Here is a 14,090-nt window from a genome sequence, read left to right on the forward strand (position 1 = left end):
AAAGTGTCTGGCTATGTTGCCCAGGCTGGTCTTAATTCCTGACCTCAAGGAATGCTCCTGCCACAGCCTCCCAAAATTCTGGGATGACAGGCAAAAGCCACTGTATCCAAAACAGAATCCACTCCCTAACTCAGGGGGTCCAGGTAGTCCTTTCCACTTAAGGTAGTTCTCCAACCTGGGGTGACAAAAGCACTGATCTAGAGACCACTGGCGAAAACTAATGTGCAAACAAATGAGTCATAAAGGGGAAATCAATTTCTTTACTCCAGTACCCGGAATCCTCTCCCAGCTCATGCTTCAAGGTTCATCTTAAAAGGGAGTGATAAGCACAGACTCTACAAAGTTGATCAGAAGGAACAGAACTGTGGGAAGATGAGACTTAAGACAAGGTGAGACAGCAAATACTGTAAGCCACCTGAATTCAGAGAAAAGGTTGGAAAAACAGTTTACAGTTAAACAGATGACGTGAACCTCACTTTCACAGAACCAAAGGATTAGTCCAGGACTAATCCTCAGTCCAGGAGAGTGGTCAGGTTTATTTGTTGTATCGTTGGTTCTGAGCCCTGGCTGTGCACTGGAATGGCTAGCAAAACAGGTCCTGGGCCCCCAACCCACTCTAACTTCAGTTGGTCAGGGATGGACAGCTACACTCCCCATGTGTTCAGGTTTTGTGTTAGAGCCTTTCTTAGGAAAGGCTTCATGATAGTCTACAAAAAGTGTTTCCTGGCCAGGCATGGTGGCTCACGCCTGTAATCCCAACACTTTGGGAGGCCAAAGGCAGGCAGATCGAGGTCAGGAGTTCGAGACTGGCCTAACCAATATGGCAAAACCCCCTCTTTACTAAAAATAAAAATTAGCCAGGTGTGGTATCATGTGTCTGTACTCCCAGCTACTCAGGAGGCTGAGGCTGGAGAATTGCTTGAACATGGAAGGCAGAGGTTGTGGTGAATCGAGATGGCGCTATTGCACTCCAGCCTGGGCAACAAGAGCGGAAACTCCATCTCAAAAAAAAAAGCTTCCTTTCTGAGCTCAGCCCAGCCCATACAGGGCAGTTTTGTTACCCACTACAAGGTGCTTGTTACTTCTCCACAGGCTCTGCCACCTTGACCCCACTGACCACCCCACAAAGGAGCTAGCTCCTTCAAGGAAGACGCCACACCAAAAATCCACCAGTTGTCAAATGATCCTTTATTGAAATACTTTCCTTTGTGCTTAACTCTGTGGGAAAGGAAAAAAAGTCTATCAGTAAGAGGGAAAGTTTAAAAGGATTATCCGAACCCCACCAGTAACCATTTCCAAAACTTCCCAGCTTATCTCTGTGAATACATTGAGTGGCCCCCCTTTTGCCCCTATTGTAACAATGGAAAATGAAGCAAAAAAGTCACTTACGGCTGGGCATTCCACAGCACCACTGTTGATGTCATCTATGATGTCATGAGGGTGGCGGCCATCAACATTACAGCCCACAGACTGGGCAGTCCCCAGGATCTCTTTAATGGTTCCTTTAGTAAAGAAATGGTGGCACTGGAGGTGCTGGCTCAGTCCCTCATAATCCTCATACTGGGGAATACTCAAGGGGTTCATAGCAGGCAATGGAAGGAATGAGGTTCCTGCTCCCCTAATACAGAGTGCAGAGCTCCATCTAGTCCCATGACCCTGAATGCAAAGCTTCCATAGGTCCCGGATGCTCAGATTAAACACATCCAATTTAAGATCCATCCATTCTTTCAGTCTCAGAAAACACCCCATCTTGGGTCTCACTGAGCACCCTTTAAGTGGGAAGAATGTTATCACTCAGTGCAAACACAACTACAGTTACACCGGTTACATGTTGTCCTGCTCTTACCAGAGAGTTCTCTGGCTAAGGATCGGTGCCGCATCTGTCGAGCAATGTTGATGATCTCATCAAAAGTGATATTCCCACTGTGTTTAACTGCAGAAGAGAAAACAGCAAAACCTTTGTTACCATCTGAAGCCAAAGCAGATCATGTGTCCTTCATTTCATTTCTAGGCTGTTCCCATGCTTTCGGCACAGAGTCATCCACATGAAGAACAACCCTGTTTCCTAAGCTGGGGTTTACTATCAGCTCACCACTGGATTGCACCAGCCAACAGAGACCTGGTCAGGTGCAGTGGCGGGTGGCTGAGGGCAAAACCAAGCCTTCACAAATATGCCATGGCAGAAACTGTTTTAGAGATGAGAAATGATAAGCTTAAATTGCCAGGGACAGTTAAACTGCCCAGTACCTGCCGGCTCTATGTGGTCTGGTTATAGGTCACTGTTGCTGACGTCTTCCTCCCACATGCACTGACTGGGGCCTGCCCCACACAGGGACTACATGGACACTTTTTTTTTTTTTTGAGACAGTGTCTCACTGTCACCCAGGCTGGAGTGCAGTGGCATGAATGTGGCTCATTGCTACCACCTCCACCTCCTGGGTTCAAGTGATTCTCCTGCCTCAGTCATCAGAGTAGCCAGGACTACAGGTGAGCACCACCAGGCTAATTTTCGTATTTTTTGGTGGAGATGGGGGTTTCACCATGTTGGCCAGGCTGGTCTCAAACTCCTGATCTCAAGTGATCCGCCTGCCTCAGCCTCCCAGAGTGCTGGGATTACACAGGTGTGAGCCACCCAGCATATATGGCACTTTTTGATACCACCTGGCTCTAGCAGCCTTAACCATATCAACACCCAATAGCCATGTCAACCCCAGGTTTCCTTTAAGGTAAAACAGCCATATATATCAAACATCTCACAAACCATTACCAAAACCAAACTAGGGAAAAGACAACTCACTGTTTTTCTGTTTCTTTCTGTCTCTTGGTGGTTCCTTGAGGGCTTTGATGATCAGGGCAGAGGCAGAAGGCACCACCTCAATCTGCAGAGGAGATTCTTGGTTAATACTCCGCCTCCAATGAATACTGCCGTGCATGCTGGCTTTCAGAAATCACGGCCACACACTGTCCAAGTCTCTGCCCTAGGTCTGTACTCCTGACAAAGCCGCCCCAACAATGTAAAATCACTCAGCTCACCACTGGTGGCAAAAATACTCTATTCAGGAATCCCAGAGGGTTGCTACCTCTGTCCCCCCACCCTCCAATCCCGAAACCAAGCACAAGTAAATACCTGGGCCTGTCTGTTCTGAATGGTCAGTTTCACTGTAATCCTCAGGCCCTTCCAGTCACCCGTTGCCTTGGCAATGTCATCACCCACCTTTTTCGGAGACTGGAAATAAAGGAATGTAATCAACATAGTGTCCAGATGTGAACCACAGCCTTGAAACCTGCCCACCACTTCTCACTTGGCAACAAAGGAAGCTATCTCAAGTACTTAAGGGCACCTTCCCAATCAGCACAGCTATCACCATAGCATAAATTGGGGGTTGGGTTGTCTTGTCCAGGACTGTAAACTGCAGACTTGGCCACAATGGAATCTAGACCCCTCCTAAGTGCCCATGTGCTTAAGGAGGGGGATTTTCAGCCCTGCTGACATTAGAATCACCTAAGGAGCTTTCAAAATATTAGGTTCCCATGTCAGACCACCCATGTCCATCTGCCTGGATGGGGGTCTGATTATTTGCTAAGTGTCCCTTAAGCGCCAGCTCAGCTAAGGGCCAAGGAAGAGTAGTTAAGATACAGGTTAAGAAAGACCAATAGGGAAGAGCATTTGGGACAGCGGACCCCTGTGCAAGGATGACATAAAGGCCTAACGAAATTCAGGGAAATCCAAGGGTACAGAATGACGGGGAAGACAGCACTTGCTCAGGCATAAGGCACAGCCCGTCACATTAACTGCTAGGTTTACATCCACAACACAGCTGGCAACACTCACTGGATCTTCACCCACACCCCATTTAATCTTCCCAACAATGCCATGCCCACTTCCCTGACAAGGAAATACAGATATTGGCTGCCCAATGTCACTAAGCCACTCCCAACTTCAAAACTCCCCCTTGGGCCCACCCCTCAGGTGCCCCAAAGCAGCAGTGGAGACACCTGGAGCTAATTACAATTTAAAGGCACCAGGTTCGATGTTTCTCACGCACGACCTTCCTAAGGTACCTAGTACTAGTTAGTGGCTCAGGCCTAGTGAGGGTGACAATCCAAGCCACGAGGGCACCTCTGGCACAGTCTGACTCCACGAGCCGGCGCTTAACTCTGCTCTGTAAGTGAAAACATGCCCCTTGGCGGGGATGACGTACCAGACCCAGGGGGCCGATCTTGGGGGCCAGCGCAGAAGTGGCACCGACTTCACCTCCGGTGCACCTCAGGTATACTGGAGGAAAAGAAGGGTTAGTGTCTCTGCAGAGGGAGCTCCCGAGCCACAGCCCTCTCAGCGTCTTTCCGGGGCTGGACACACCACCCTCCGCCTCTTCTCGAAACAGCACCGAGCGTGAGGCCGGCCACCCGCTCCTCCCTCGGGCGTGGGCAGCTCCGAACCTCACACCGCGGAGGCGTGGAGGGAGCCCCGTCGCCCGCGAACCCAGGCCAGTGGGTCCAAACGCCAGAAGACAAGCCTTACCCTAGGGCCTGCGGGCTCCCAAGCCGCCACAGCTGGTTCGGTCCTCCCTCCCCACCTACACGTGGAGAAGCTAAGACCCAGAAAGACTGAGGCTTGGCCAGGACGGCGCAGCACCGGGAAGGCCTCTAGGAGGCAGCGGCTTTAAAAGCCCCATATTAGAAAGCTTTGCACGCGCGGCGGGGCCGAGTGATGCTCCGTCCCGCAGCCCCGGCCACAACTAGAGCACGCACCGACTTTGATCTCGTTGGGGTCGAACTTCGGCGGCATGGTGGAGGCGGCTGGTGTCGGATGAACCCGGATTCGGGACGACCGAAGAAGGTTGCACCTTTGCCCCCTCCGAGCCGAAAGCCGAAAGGCCGGAAATCGCACGGACAACGCCGGATATAGGCAGGAAAAACCCGGCTATCGCGAGAACTGTCGTCACTGCCCAGCCTTCCAGAGACGCTTTTGTAGCCATGTTTGTTGTGGGCAGGCGCCTGAGGCTGACGGCTGGCGAGCTGGGCACCGCGGTGCGCTGAAGCTAGAGATTCCGAAAGGGAGATCGGGCAGTTCGCTCCGGAGACGTCTGAGAAGAGGGGTTGCTCCCGTGATCCTAGGCCTAGCTGTTTCCCATATTCCTTTATCGTGAGTGTCACCCTGGTCCCCAACACCCAATCCCAGAGCCCCGCCCCTCCCCTGAGGGGTCCGTTGTCCCATTCCGAGACCCCAGCACCGCAGCGACCCCTGCCCCCTCCAGCACTTGGTGTGTGCACTTTAGTTATCAAAACTGTCTATTTATGTGGAAATCCAGTCCCGCTTTTCATTCTGAGAGTCCGCGGTTCCTAGAGCCTCAGACTTCGTCATCCCGGTCTGCGTGACTTTCTGAGATTCTGAGTTTCTGTCCCCAGCACCTGCGTTTGAAGGAGACCAGACTCCGGCTCCGCCCGGGCCGTGCCGGGTGGTCTGCGGCCCCGAGTCCTTGACCAAGCCTTCCGAGTGATCAGCCTGCCCTCGGGTGCACCCGCGGTTCCCAACGTGGGGGATCCCCCCATCCGCAAAGCCAGGTCAGCCACTGCCCACCCCACCCCAGGAAATATGGATGTGGCCCTCCCCCGCATCTAGGCTGGACGTCGGAAAGGGAGGGACAGGCATGTGGGGCAGCCTGGAAAGAGCTGATCTTCTGGGAGGGGTGGGAGAGCGATGGTGGTTGGGAAGAAGTGGGGGGGAGGGCTGCACATCGGGAAGGGGGTGCAGGAGGGTTAGTGACTGGGGAGCAGAAGGGTAAGTGCTGGTCATCAGGGAGTGATGGGAGGGGGCTGTTTTCAAACCATTCCCCATCCTTGCAGGCAGGTGGGGTGACAAGAAGGGCCTGAGCTGGCTCTGCAGGCCTGGCTGCCTCCCCAGACAGCCCCGCCCCTGTGGGTGCAGAGCTGCCATCTCTGCCCATCCCTCTGAGGACTGGGTGTATGTCTTCTTCAGCTGCGTCTCCTCCCATGGCTGTCTTCTCCCTAGCTCCTCTGGTGGGCCCTGAATCAATGCTGCTTGCATGTGGGTGCTTTGTGGCTCACATTTATTGAGCGCTCATGTGCCAGATCCTGTATTATGCGCTTGACATATATGAAGTCATTGGATCCTCACAGAAGCCAGTGTTGGTAGCGTGATTACTTAAACTTTACAGATGAGGAAACTGAGGCTCTGAGAGGTGAACCAAGGTGACCTCTGCAGTTGTGGGTGGCACATCTCAGATTCAAATCCAGTTCTCTTTCATCCCAAAGCCTGTGCTGCTCACCATGCACTTCCCTGGGTGATTGCTTCCTGGCTCATTGCCATCCCTTATCCTGCTCTGATATTTACAGACACTGTGCAGGCCCTGGGCAGGCAGTGAGCACCTGGCTCTGAGTTCAGGACAGTGTACTTCGTGTGTGCCAAGTTATGTGAGCACCAAGGAGTCGGGCAAATCCCACAGGTCAGGACTTGAGAGACCACGGTTCCAGGCTGGCTTCCAGGCTGCAATCCAGGCTGTACAGCCAGGCCACTGAACTTAATAAGCATCTGCTTCTTCACTTTATTTATTTATTTATTATTATTTTCTGAGACAGAGTCTCCCTCTGTCACTGGCTGGAGTGCAGTGGCATGATCTCGGTTCACTGCAACCTCCGCCTCCTGGGTTCAAGTGATTCTCGTACCTCAGCCTTCCAAGTAGCTGGGACTACAGGCGCACGTCACCACGCCCAGCTACTTTGTGTATTTTTAGTAGAGATGGGGTTTCACCATGTTACCCAGGCTGGTCTCGAACTCTTGGGCTTAAGTGACCCACCCGTCTTGGCCTCCCAAAGAGCTGGGATTACAGGCATGAGCCACCACACCCAGCCTGTTTCTTCACTTTAAATAGATATGGTAAGAATAAAATGGAATAATAACTGAGGGTGGTAAGCTGAGGACCGCAGAGGTCTCTTTGGTCATGATGTAGTTGAGCTGCCCGAGGTCCTGGCTGGCTCTGATTTGTTCCTGCTGATCCCGCTGTGACAGTGTCTAGGGGGCTAGAAGTGATTCATTGGCAGAGTCTGTTAGAGTCCTCAAAGAACAGCCTTGGAAAGCGCCTGAGGAAACTTCTCTAAGTTTCCCCAGAACAGGAGAAGGATAATGCCAAGACCTATAGGTCGGTGGCAAATGTGGGCCCCAACCCAGGTCATCTGGCTTGTCTTTGTTTCCACCTCATCCTGCTGCTTAATGTTTAGTCAACAAAGAACAAGAAGTACTGAGCGCCTGCTGTGGGCTCAGGACACTGATGGAAGGACTAGAAAGATGCATCCCCTAACCCCATGGAACTCACTAGAAAGATGCAACCCCTGACCCCATGGAACTCACTGGAAAGATGCAGCCCCTGACCCCATGGAACTCACTAGAAAGACACGGCTCCTGCCCCCATGGAACTCCGTGGAACTAGGAAGATGCAGTCCCTGGCTCCATGGAACTCATTAGGAAGACAGCCCCTGGCCCCATGGAAATCACTAGAAAGACACAGCCCCTGCCTCCATGGAACCAGTACTAGAAAGACGTAGCCCCTGGCCCCATGGAACTCGCTAGATAGATGTGACTCCTGACCCCAATGAACTCACTAGAAAGACATGGCCCCTGCCTCCATAAAACTCACTAGAAAGACACAGCCCCTACACCCATGGAACTCATTAGAAAGATGTGGCCCCTGCGCCCATGGAACTCATTAGAAGGATGTGACCCCTGACCCCATGGAACTCACTAGAAAGACACAGCCCCTGCACCCATGGAACTCACTAGAAAGACGCAGCCCCTCCCCCCATGGAACTCACTAGAACGACACAGCCCCTGCCCCGTGGAACTCACTAGAAAGATGCAGCCATTGCCCCCGTGGAACTCACTAGAAAGACGCAGCCATTGCCTCCATGGAACTCACTAGAAAGACCCAGCCCCTCCCCCCATGGAACTCGCTAGAAAGATGTGACCCCTGCCCCCATGGAACTCACTAGGAATACACAGCCCCTGCCCCCATGGAACTCGCTAGAAAGATGTGACCCGTGACCCCATGGAACTCACTAGGAAGACACGGCCCCTGCCCCCATGGAACTCACTAGAAAGACGTGACCTCTGACCCCATGGAACTCACTAGAAAGACGCAGCCCCTCCCCCCATGGAACTCACTAGAAAGACACAGCCCATGCCCCGTGGAACTCACTAGAAAGATGCAGCCGTTGCCCCCGTGGAACTCACTAGAAAGATGCAGCCATTGCCTCCACGGAACTCACTAGAAAGACCCAGCCCCTACCCCCATGGAACTCACTAGAAAGATGTGACCCCTGCCCCCATGGAACTCACTAGGAATACACAGCCCCTGCCCCCATGGAACTCGCTAGAAAGATGTGACCCCTGACCCCATGGAACTCACTAGGAAGACATGGCCCCTGCCCCCATGGAACTCTCTAGAAAGACGCAGCCCCTGCGCCCATGGAACTCACCAGAAAGATGCGGCCCCTGCACCCATGGAACTCACTACAAAAATGTGACCCCTGACCTCCTGGAACTCACTAGAAAGACACAGCCCCTGCCCCCATGGAACTCACTAGAAAGACACGGCCCTGCCTCCATGAAACTCGCTAGAAAGACACGGCCCCTGCGCCCATGGAACTCTCTAGAAAGATGTGACCGCTGACCCCATGGAACTCACTAGAAAGACACAGCCCCTTCCCCATGGAACTCACTAGAAAGATGCAGACCCTGCCCCCGTGGAACTCACTAGAAAGACGCAGCCGCTGCCCCCGTGGAACTCACTAGAAACATGCAGTCGCTGTCCCTGTTGAACTCACTAGAAAGACACAGCCCCTGCCCCCTTGGAACTCACTAGAAAGACGCAGCCGCTGCCTCCATGGAACTCACTAGAAAGACGCAGCTGCTGCCTCCATGGAACTCATGGTCCAACAGACCAGCTGCGTACTTTGTGTTCCTGCGCTACCTATCCCGGGTGTTGGGGGCTGTGACAAATTCCCCAGTCCCTAACTTCTCTCCTGTGCCCCAGGGTCCTCAAGATCGCTCTGGGAAAGGGGAAGGATGCCACTCTTCTTCCGGAAGCGGAAACCCAGTGAGGAGGCTCGGAAACGCCTGGAGTACCAGATGTGTTTGGTGAGAGAAAGTGGGTTTCCTCTAACTCTATCCCAACTCCTCCTCGGTCCCCAAGGAGTAGGCCTCCGCACTGCCCCCGACAAGCCGTGCTCCCTCCCATCTGCCTCCCCCACCTGCAGAAGAAATAGCTGACTTAGACCCAACAGATGAGGCCACCTGTCAAGGGTGCTTCTCCCCTGTAGACTGAGCGCACTGTCTGCTTTCGGTTCCTCATCCCTCTGGGCCTCAAGCTTCTGGAAAGCAGGCGTCATTGGTTCAGTGGACCGGTGGAACCAGATAGTGTCTATGGTCCTTTGCTGCCGCTTACGTGTATGTTGTTTGCCTGGCTTGTCCACTCTGCAAAGATGTTTTGTCTTAATACTTTTTAAAAATTATTTTTATCCTTAGGCAAAAGAAGCTGGGGCAGATGACATTCTCGACATCTCTAAATGTGAACTCTCAGAGGTAAACTGAGCATAGTGTTGGGCTGTGAATTGGATCTGTCCCATTTTCTTGGATCATGTGTGCCTAGGAAAAACAGAGGTGGACTAGGGCTTTAGAAAGGCCAGAAGCTCTAGTCACAAGATGTTTCCTTAGATTTTGTTCTTGTGCAAAAGAGTTGAGATGGTACTTTGGCCTCAATATAACATAGTCTCCAAGAGTCGAGGAGTCTAGGTAGAAAATGTACCCATAGACTCCTAGGTTGCTGGAAGGGTCTGGCATTCTCCAGCCCCTGAAGGGGTTCACAATGGGGACAGGGTGGGTGGGGCAGGACAGTCTCCTGCCAGCTGACGGAGGGAAGGGCTGGCCACATCCCCTGTGCCACTGCTCGCCAGCCTTGTCCCTAGGCTCAGCACTGCCACCTGCTGTGGCGTTTTGCCCTTGTTCACCTCCTGCCTGCCTGTTCCTCATGTGAATGCCACTCAGAGAACAAGCTAAACACTGGCAGGAGGGGAGACACTTACTTTTCTTTATCTTATCTTAGATTCCATTTGGAGCTTTTGCAACATGCAAAGTTCTGCAGAAGAAGGTGAGCTGGAGCTTCATCTTCAGAGACTTGCTTATTGCATGTCTGCTTGTTTGAACCCACAAGGGACTTTGAGGAGCTGTCTCCCCAGCATAGACACCCCCTTTCTCTCTGCTTCTTACGCTTTTGGCCTGCAGCAGGTGATTTCACTGATAGGAGAGTAGGCTTTGGGGTTGGACCTTCCTGTGTCACATTCTGACTCTGCCTTCTCTCACTGGCTTCATGACTTGGGCAACTTCCTTAAACTCTTACTTCTCCATTTCTTCACCTGTGAAATGAAGACATTCATAGTTCTCCTCCCTGAGGTACTGTGAGAATTAAATGAGTGGTAGATAGTTAGATAGAGATAGAAATATACTGAGTGTAATGCCTGCCACATAGTAAAGGCTTATGAACCCCAGTGTTAATAATAATAGAAACTCACCCCTTTTATTCTGGTCACGCGGGGGAGATTCTGAGGGGAGTGAATGATTTTTCAGCAGAGCATTGCAGCTTTGAATGCAGATGGGTAGAAGCACTCTAAGTGAAGTATCTAAATGAGAATATGCAAAAGAAAAAAAAAAAAAACGTTCCATGCTAACAGAGTAGTGAGCTCCTTGGCGCTGGAAATTTTTTTTTTTTTTTTTTTTTGAGAGGGAGTCTCGCTCTGCCGCCCAGGCTGAAGTGCAGTGGCCGGATCTCAGCTCACTGCAAGCTCCGCCTCCTGGGTTTACGCCATTCTCCTGCCTCAGCCTCCCGAGTAGCTGGGACTACAGGCGCCCGCCACCTCGCCCGGCTAGTTTTTTGTATTTTTTAGTAGAGACGGGGTTTCACCGTGTTAGCCAGGATGGTCTCGATCTCCTGACCTCGTGATCCACCCGTCTCGGCCTCCCAAAGTGCTGGGATTACAGGCTTGAGCCACCGCGCCCGGCCTTTTTTTTTTTTTTAAGACGGACACTCTGCTCCGTCACCCAGGCTGGAGTGCAGTGGCGCAATCTCAGCTTACTGAAACCTCCACCTCCTGGGTTCAAGCAATTCTCCTGCCTCAGCCTCCTGAGTAGCTGGGATTACAGGTGCCCACCACCACACCCAACTAATTTTTGTATTTTTAGTAGAGATGAGGTTTTGCCATGTTGGTCAGGCTGGTCTTGAACTCCTGACCTCAAGTGATCACCCACCTTGGCCTGTCAAAGTGCTGGGATTACAGGCGTGAGCCACCATGCCAAGTCTGTACTGGAAGTGTTAGGCAGTGGTCAATGACTATGAAAAATAGGAGTAGATGACCTGGACTGAGCCCTGGCCCGTGTGCCAGCTCTGGATGTTTTGCGCATGAGCTTGTATTTAACATCATGGCAGCCCTGGGAGGCAGGCACTTGATTATTCTCTATTTTCCACGTGAAGATGCTGGTGCTGGGAGGGTTATGATCAGAATGGCTGCAGGGGCATCCCTTCTCAGAATGGAAGGAAGATTTAGACCTCTAAGGTCTCTTTCACCCTTGAAGATCCAGATTTTAAGAAAGGGCATCAGATTCCCCATTGGGAGAGTTCATGATCCTGACCCGCATCCCCTGTTCCTGTCGTGGTGTCTGGGAGAGCAAGATGGCGGGGCATAGCAGGGCACTGGGCTGGCTTCCATGCCCTTAGCCTGCCCTGCCTGCTTCTCTTCCTCAGCCCAACATGGCCGCACATCTCTCCACACAGGTGCTGATCGTCCACACGAATCACCTCACTTCCCTGCTTCCCAAATCCTGCAGCCTCCTGAGTCTGGCAACCATCAAGGTACTGGGCCCTCCTCCCAGGCAGTTGGGGCTCTGCATGGGGTTCCAGGCAGCAGCTGAGCGCCTGCTCCCTTTGGGGCGCCTCTTGTATGTCAGCGGGGCCTAATCTACCTGTCAATCTGGGATTTGATCAGCATGGTTTATTGGATACTTCTGTGGGCTGTGTGTGGGATAGGGTGACAAAGATGACCAGCCACAGGCCCTGTCCCACGGAGTTTACATGCTAGGAGGAAAGCCAAATGACAAACTCATGGCGAGTCAGCTAGCAGAGGGCGAGGAAACTGACACTTCCAGGCAAGAAGGAAGAAGAGGGACGCCCAGGTGATCTGGAAGGACTCCCTGCTGACTGTGAGCTCCTCCCTGGACAGGCTGGGAGGTATTCACAAGATGTGGGCGGTGTGAGCCCAGGGTTGTTCTGTACAGACCTGAGCTTGGGAGAATGATATGCACCTTTAGAGGAGCCCTGCAGCACAGGCCCAATCCATTACACTATATTGTTTAGGGAATAATGACAAGAGAAAAGCCTGTATGTGGCCGGGCGCGGTGGCTCAAGCCTGTAATCCCAGCACTTTGGGAGGCCGAGACGGGCGGATCACGAGGTCAGGAGATCGAGACCATCCTGGCTAACATGGTGAAACCCCGTCTCTACTAAAAATACAAAAAACTAGCCGGGCGAGGTGGCGGGCGCCTGTAGTCCCAGCTACTCGGGAGGCTGAGGCAGGAGAATGGCGTGAACCCGGGAGGCGGAGCTTGCAGTGAGCCGAGATTGCGCCACTGCACTCCAGTCTGGGCGACAGAGCGAGACTCTGCCTCAAAAAAAAAAAAAAAAAAAAAAAAAAGAAAAGCCTGTATGTGTTCACTACTGATGCTTTTTTTTTGTTTTTGTTTTTTGTTTGGTTTTTTTTTTTTTGAGACGGAGTCTCGCTCTGTCGCCCGGGCTGGAGTGCAGTGGCCAGAACTCAGCTCACTGCAAGCTCCGCCTCCCGAGTTTACGCCATTCTCCTGCCTCAGCCTCCCGAGTAGCTGGGACTACAGGCGCCCGCCACCTCGCCCGGCTAGTTTTTTTTTTTGTATTTTTTAGTAGAGATGGGGTTTCACTGTGTTAGCCAGGATGGTCTCGATCTCCTGACCTCGTGATCTGCCCGTCTCGGCCTCCCAAAGTGCTGGGATTACAGGCTTGAGCCACTGCGCCCGGCTGTTTTTGTTTTTTCTTAATATTTTCGACCTGAGGTTGGTTGAATCCATAGATATGGAACCCATGGATGTGAAGAGTAGCTGTGTGTGCACATGTATAAATATTTCTCCAAGGCCTTTTTTTGTGCATTTTCCTTTTTAAAAAATTAGTGGTCAGTTGTAGTGGCTCACACCCGTAATCCTAGCACTTTGGGAGGCTAAGACGGGTGGGTCACTTGAGGTCAGGAGTTTGAGACCAGCCTGGCCAACATGGCGTTCCATCTTTACTAAAAATACGAGAAATTTCAGCAGAGCATGGTGGCACATGCCTGTAATCCTAGCTACTTGGGAGGTTGAGGCACGAGAATTACTTGAACCCAGGAGGTGGAGGTTGCAGTGAGCTGAGATCGTACCACTGCACTCCAGCCTGGACGACAGAATGAGACTCTGTCTCAAGATAAATAAAATAAAATAAAATAGTAATTAGCAAGTAGAGTTAAGCAAAGGGGGAAACATCTATAATTTTACACTGTGGAGTATCACTATCAGTATTTTTTTTTTTTTTTTTTTTGAGACGGAGTCTTGCTCTATCGCCCAGGCTGGAGTTCAGTGGCCGGATCTCAGCTCACCGCAAGCTCCGCCTCCCAGGTTCACGCCGTTCTCCTGCCTCAGCCTCCCGAATAGCTGGGACTACAGGCGCCCACCACCTCGTCCAGCTAGTTTTTTGTATTTTTTAGTAGAGACGGGGTTTCACTGTGTTAGCCAGGATGGTCTCGATCTCCTGACCTCATGATCCACCCGTCTCGGCCTCCCAAAGTGCTGGGATTACAGGCTTGAGCCACCGCGCCCGGCCTCACTATCAGTATTTTATCGCATATTTGAAAGTCTTTTTTCTGTGCAAATATATATTTATACAATGGGGTGTTTCTTTTAACATATTAGTATCTAGGCATACTGTTTTATAGCATAGTTTTTCCATCAACAGTAAAAATAAATATAC

General features: G+C 51.8%; 2 protein-coding genes and 1 non-coding gene across 8 annotated transcripts in view; 1 reads left to right on the forward strand and 2 right to left on the reverse strand.

The window, feature by feature from the left end:
- Positions 1-1,165: 1,165 nt before the first annotated feature.
- RPL12 (ribosomal protein L12) lies at positions 1,166-4,915 on the reverse strand. Of its 2 annotated transcripts, XM_033191715.1 has the most exons (7): positions 4,753-4,915; positions 4,203-4,276; positions 3,128-3,226; positions 2,798-2,879; positions 1,847-1,933; positions 1,390-1,502; positions 1,166-1,218 (listed from the first exon to the last, which is right to left on the reverse strand). In XM_033191715.1, the coding sequence occupies exons 1-7, from the start codon at positions 4,787-4,789 to the stop codon at positions 1,213-1,215; spliced, it is 498 nt and encodes a 165-aa protein (XP_033047606.1). In that variant the 5' UTR covers positions 4,790-4,915; the 3' UTR covers positions 1,166-1,212. The 2 variants fall into 2 exon arrangements, with proteins under 2 accessions (XP_033047606.1, XP_033047605.1); XM_033191714.1 differs by having other exon boundaries at positions 1,168-1,502.
- Positions 2,011-2,140, reverse strand: LOC117074017. Its single transcript, XR_004433494.1, has one exon. It is a non-coding gene; the product is annotated as a small nucleolar RNA SNORA65 (small nucleolar RNA).
- A 49-nt stretch (positions 4,916-4,964) lies between the features above and the next one.
- The window catches only part of LRSAM1 (leucine rich repeat and sterile alpha motif containing 1), a 56,959-nt gene continuing 47,833 nt past the window's right edge, over positions 4,965-14,090 (forward strand). For 2 of the 5 annotated variants that reach the window (XM_033191703.1, XM_033191712.1), the window contains exons 1-6: positions 4,965-5,146; positions 5,410-5,565; positions 9,051-9,154; positions 9,542-9,598; positions 10,119-10,163; positions 11,811-11,918. In XM_033191703.1, the coding sequence (XP_033047594.1) occupies positions 9,083-9,154; positions 9,542-9,598; positions 10,119-10,163; positions 11,811-11,918 (282 nt within the window). In that variant the 5' untranslated portion in view covers positions 4,965-5,146; positions 5,410-5,565; positions 9,051-9,082. Of the gene's footprint in view, positions 5,147-5,396; positions 5,566-9,050; positions 9,155-9,541; positions 9,599-10,118; positions 10,164-11,810; positions 11,919-14,090 lie in introns of all 5 variants that reach the window. The other 3 variants (XM_033191710.1, XM_033191706.1, XM_033191711.1) reach the window with 3 other exon arrangements.

Source organism: Trachypithecus francoisi, unplaced genomic scaffold (assembly GCF_009764315.1).
Source record: "Trachypithecus francoisi isolate TF-2019V2 unplaced genomic scaffold, Tfra_2.0 Contig01585, whole genome shotgun sequence".
In the NCBI taxonomy this organism is placed as follows: domain Eukaryota; kingdom Metazoa; phylum Chordata; class Mammalia; order Primates; family Cercopithecidae; genus Trachypithecus; species Trachypithecus francoisi.

Coding starts and splice junctions, on each gene's coding strand:
- RPL12 (XM_033191714.1), bottom strand. CDS start 4,789: ATGCCGCCGAAGTTCGACCCCAACGAGATCAAAGTCG. Junction 2,880..3,127: donor TTCAGAACAGACAGGCCCAG/GTATTTACTTGT, acceptor TCTCCTCTGCAG/ATTGAGGTGGTGCCTTCTGC. Junction 1,934..2,797: donor CAGAAAGAAACAGAAAAACA/GTGAGTTGTCTT, acceptor TCTCTTCTGCAG/TTAAACACAGTGGGAATATC.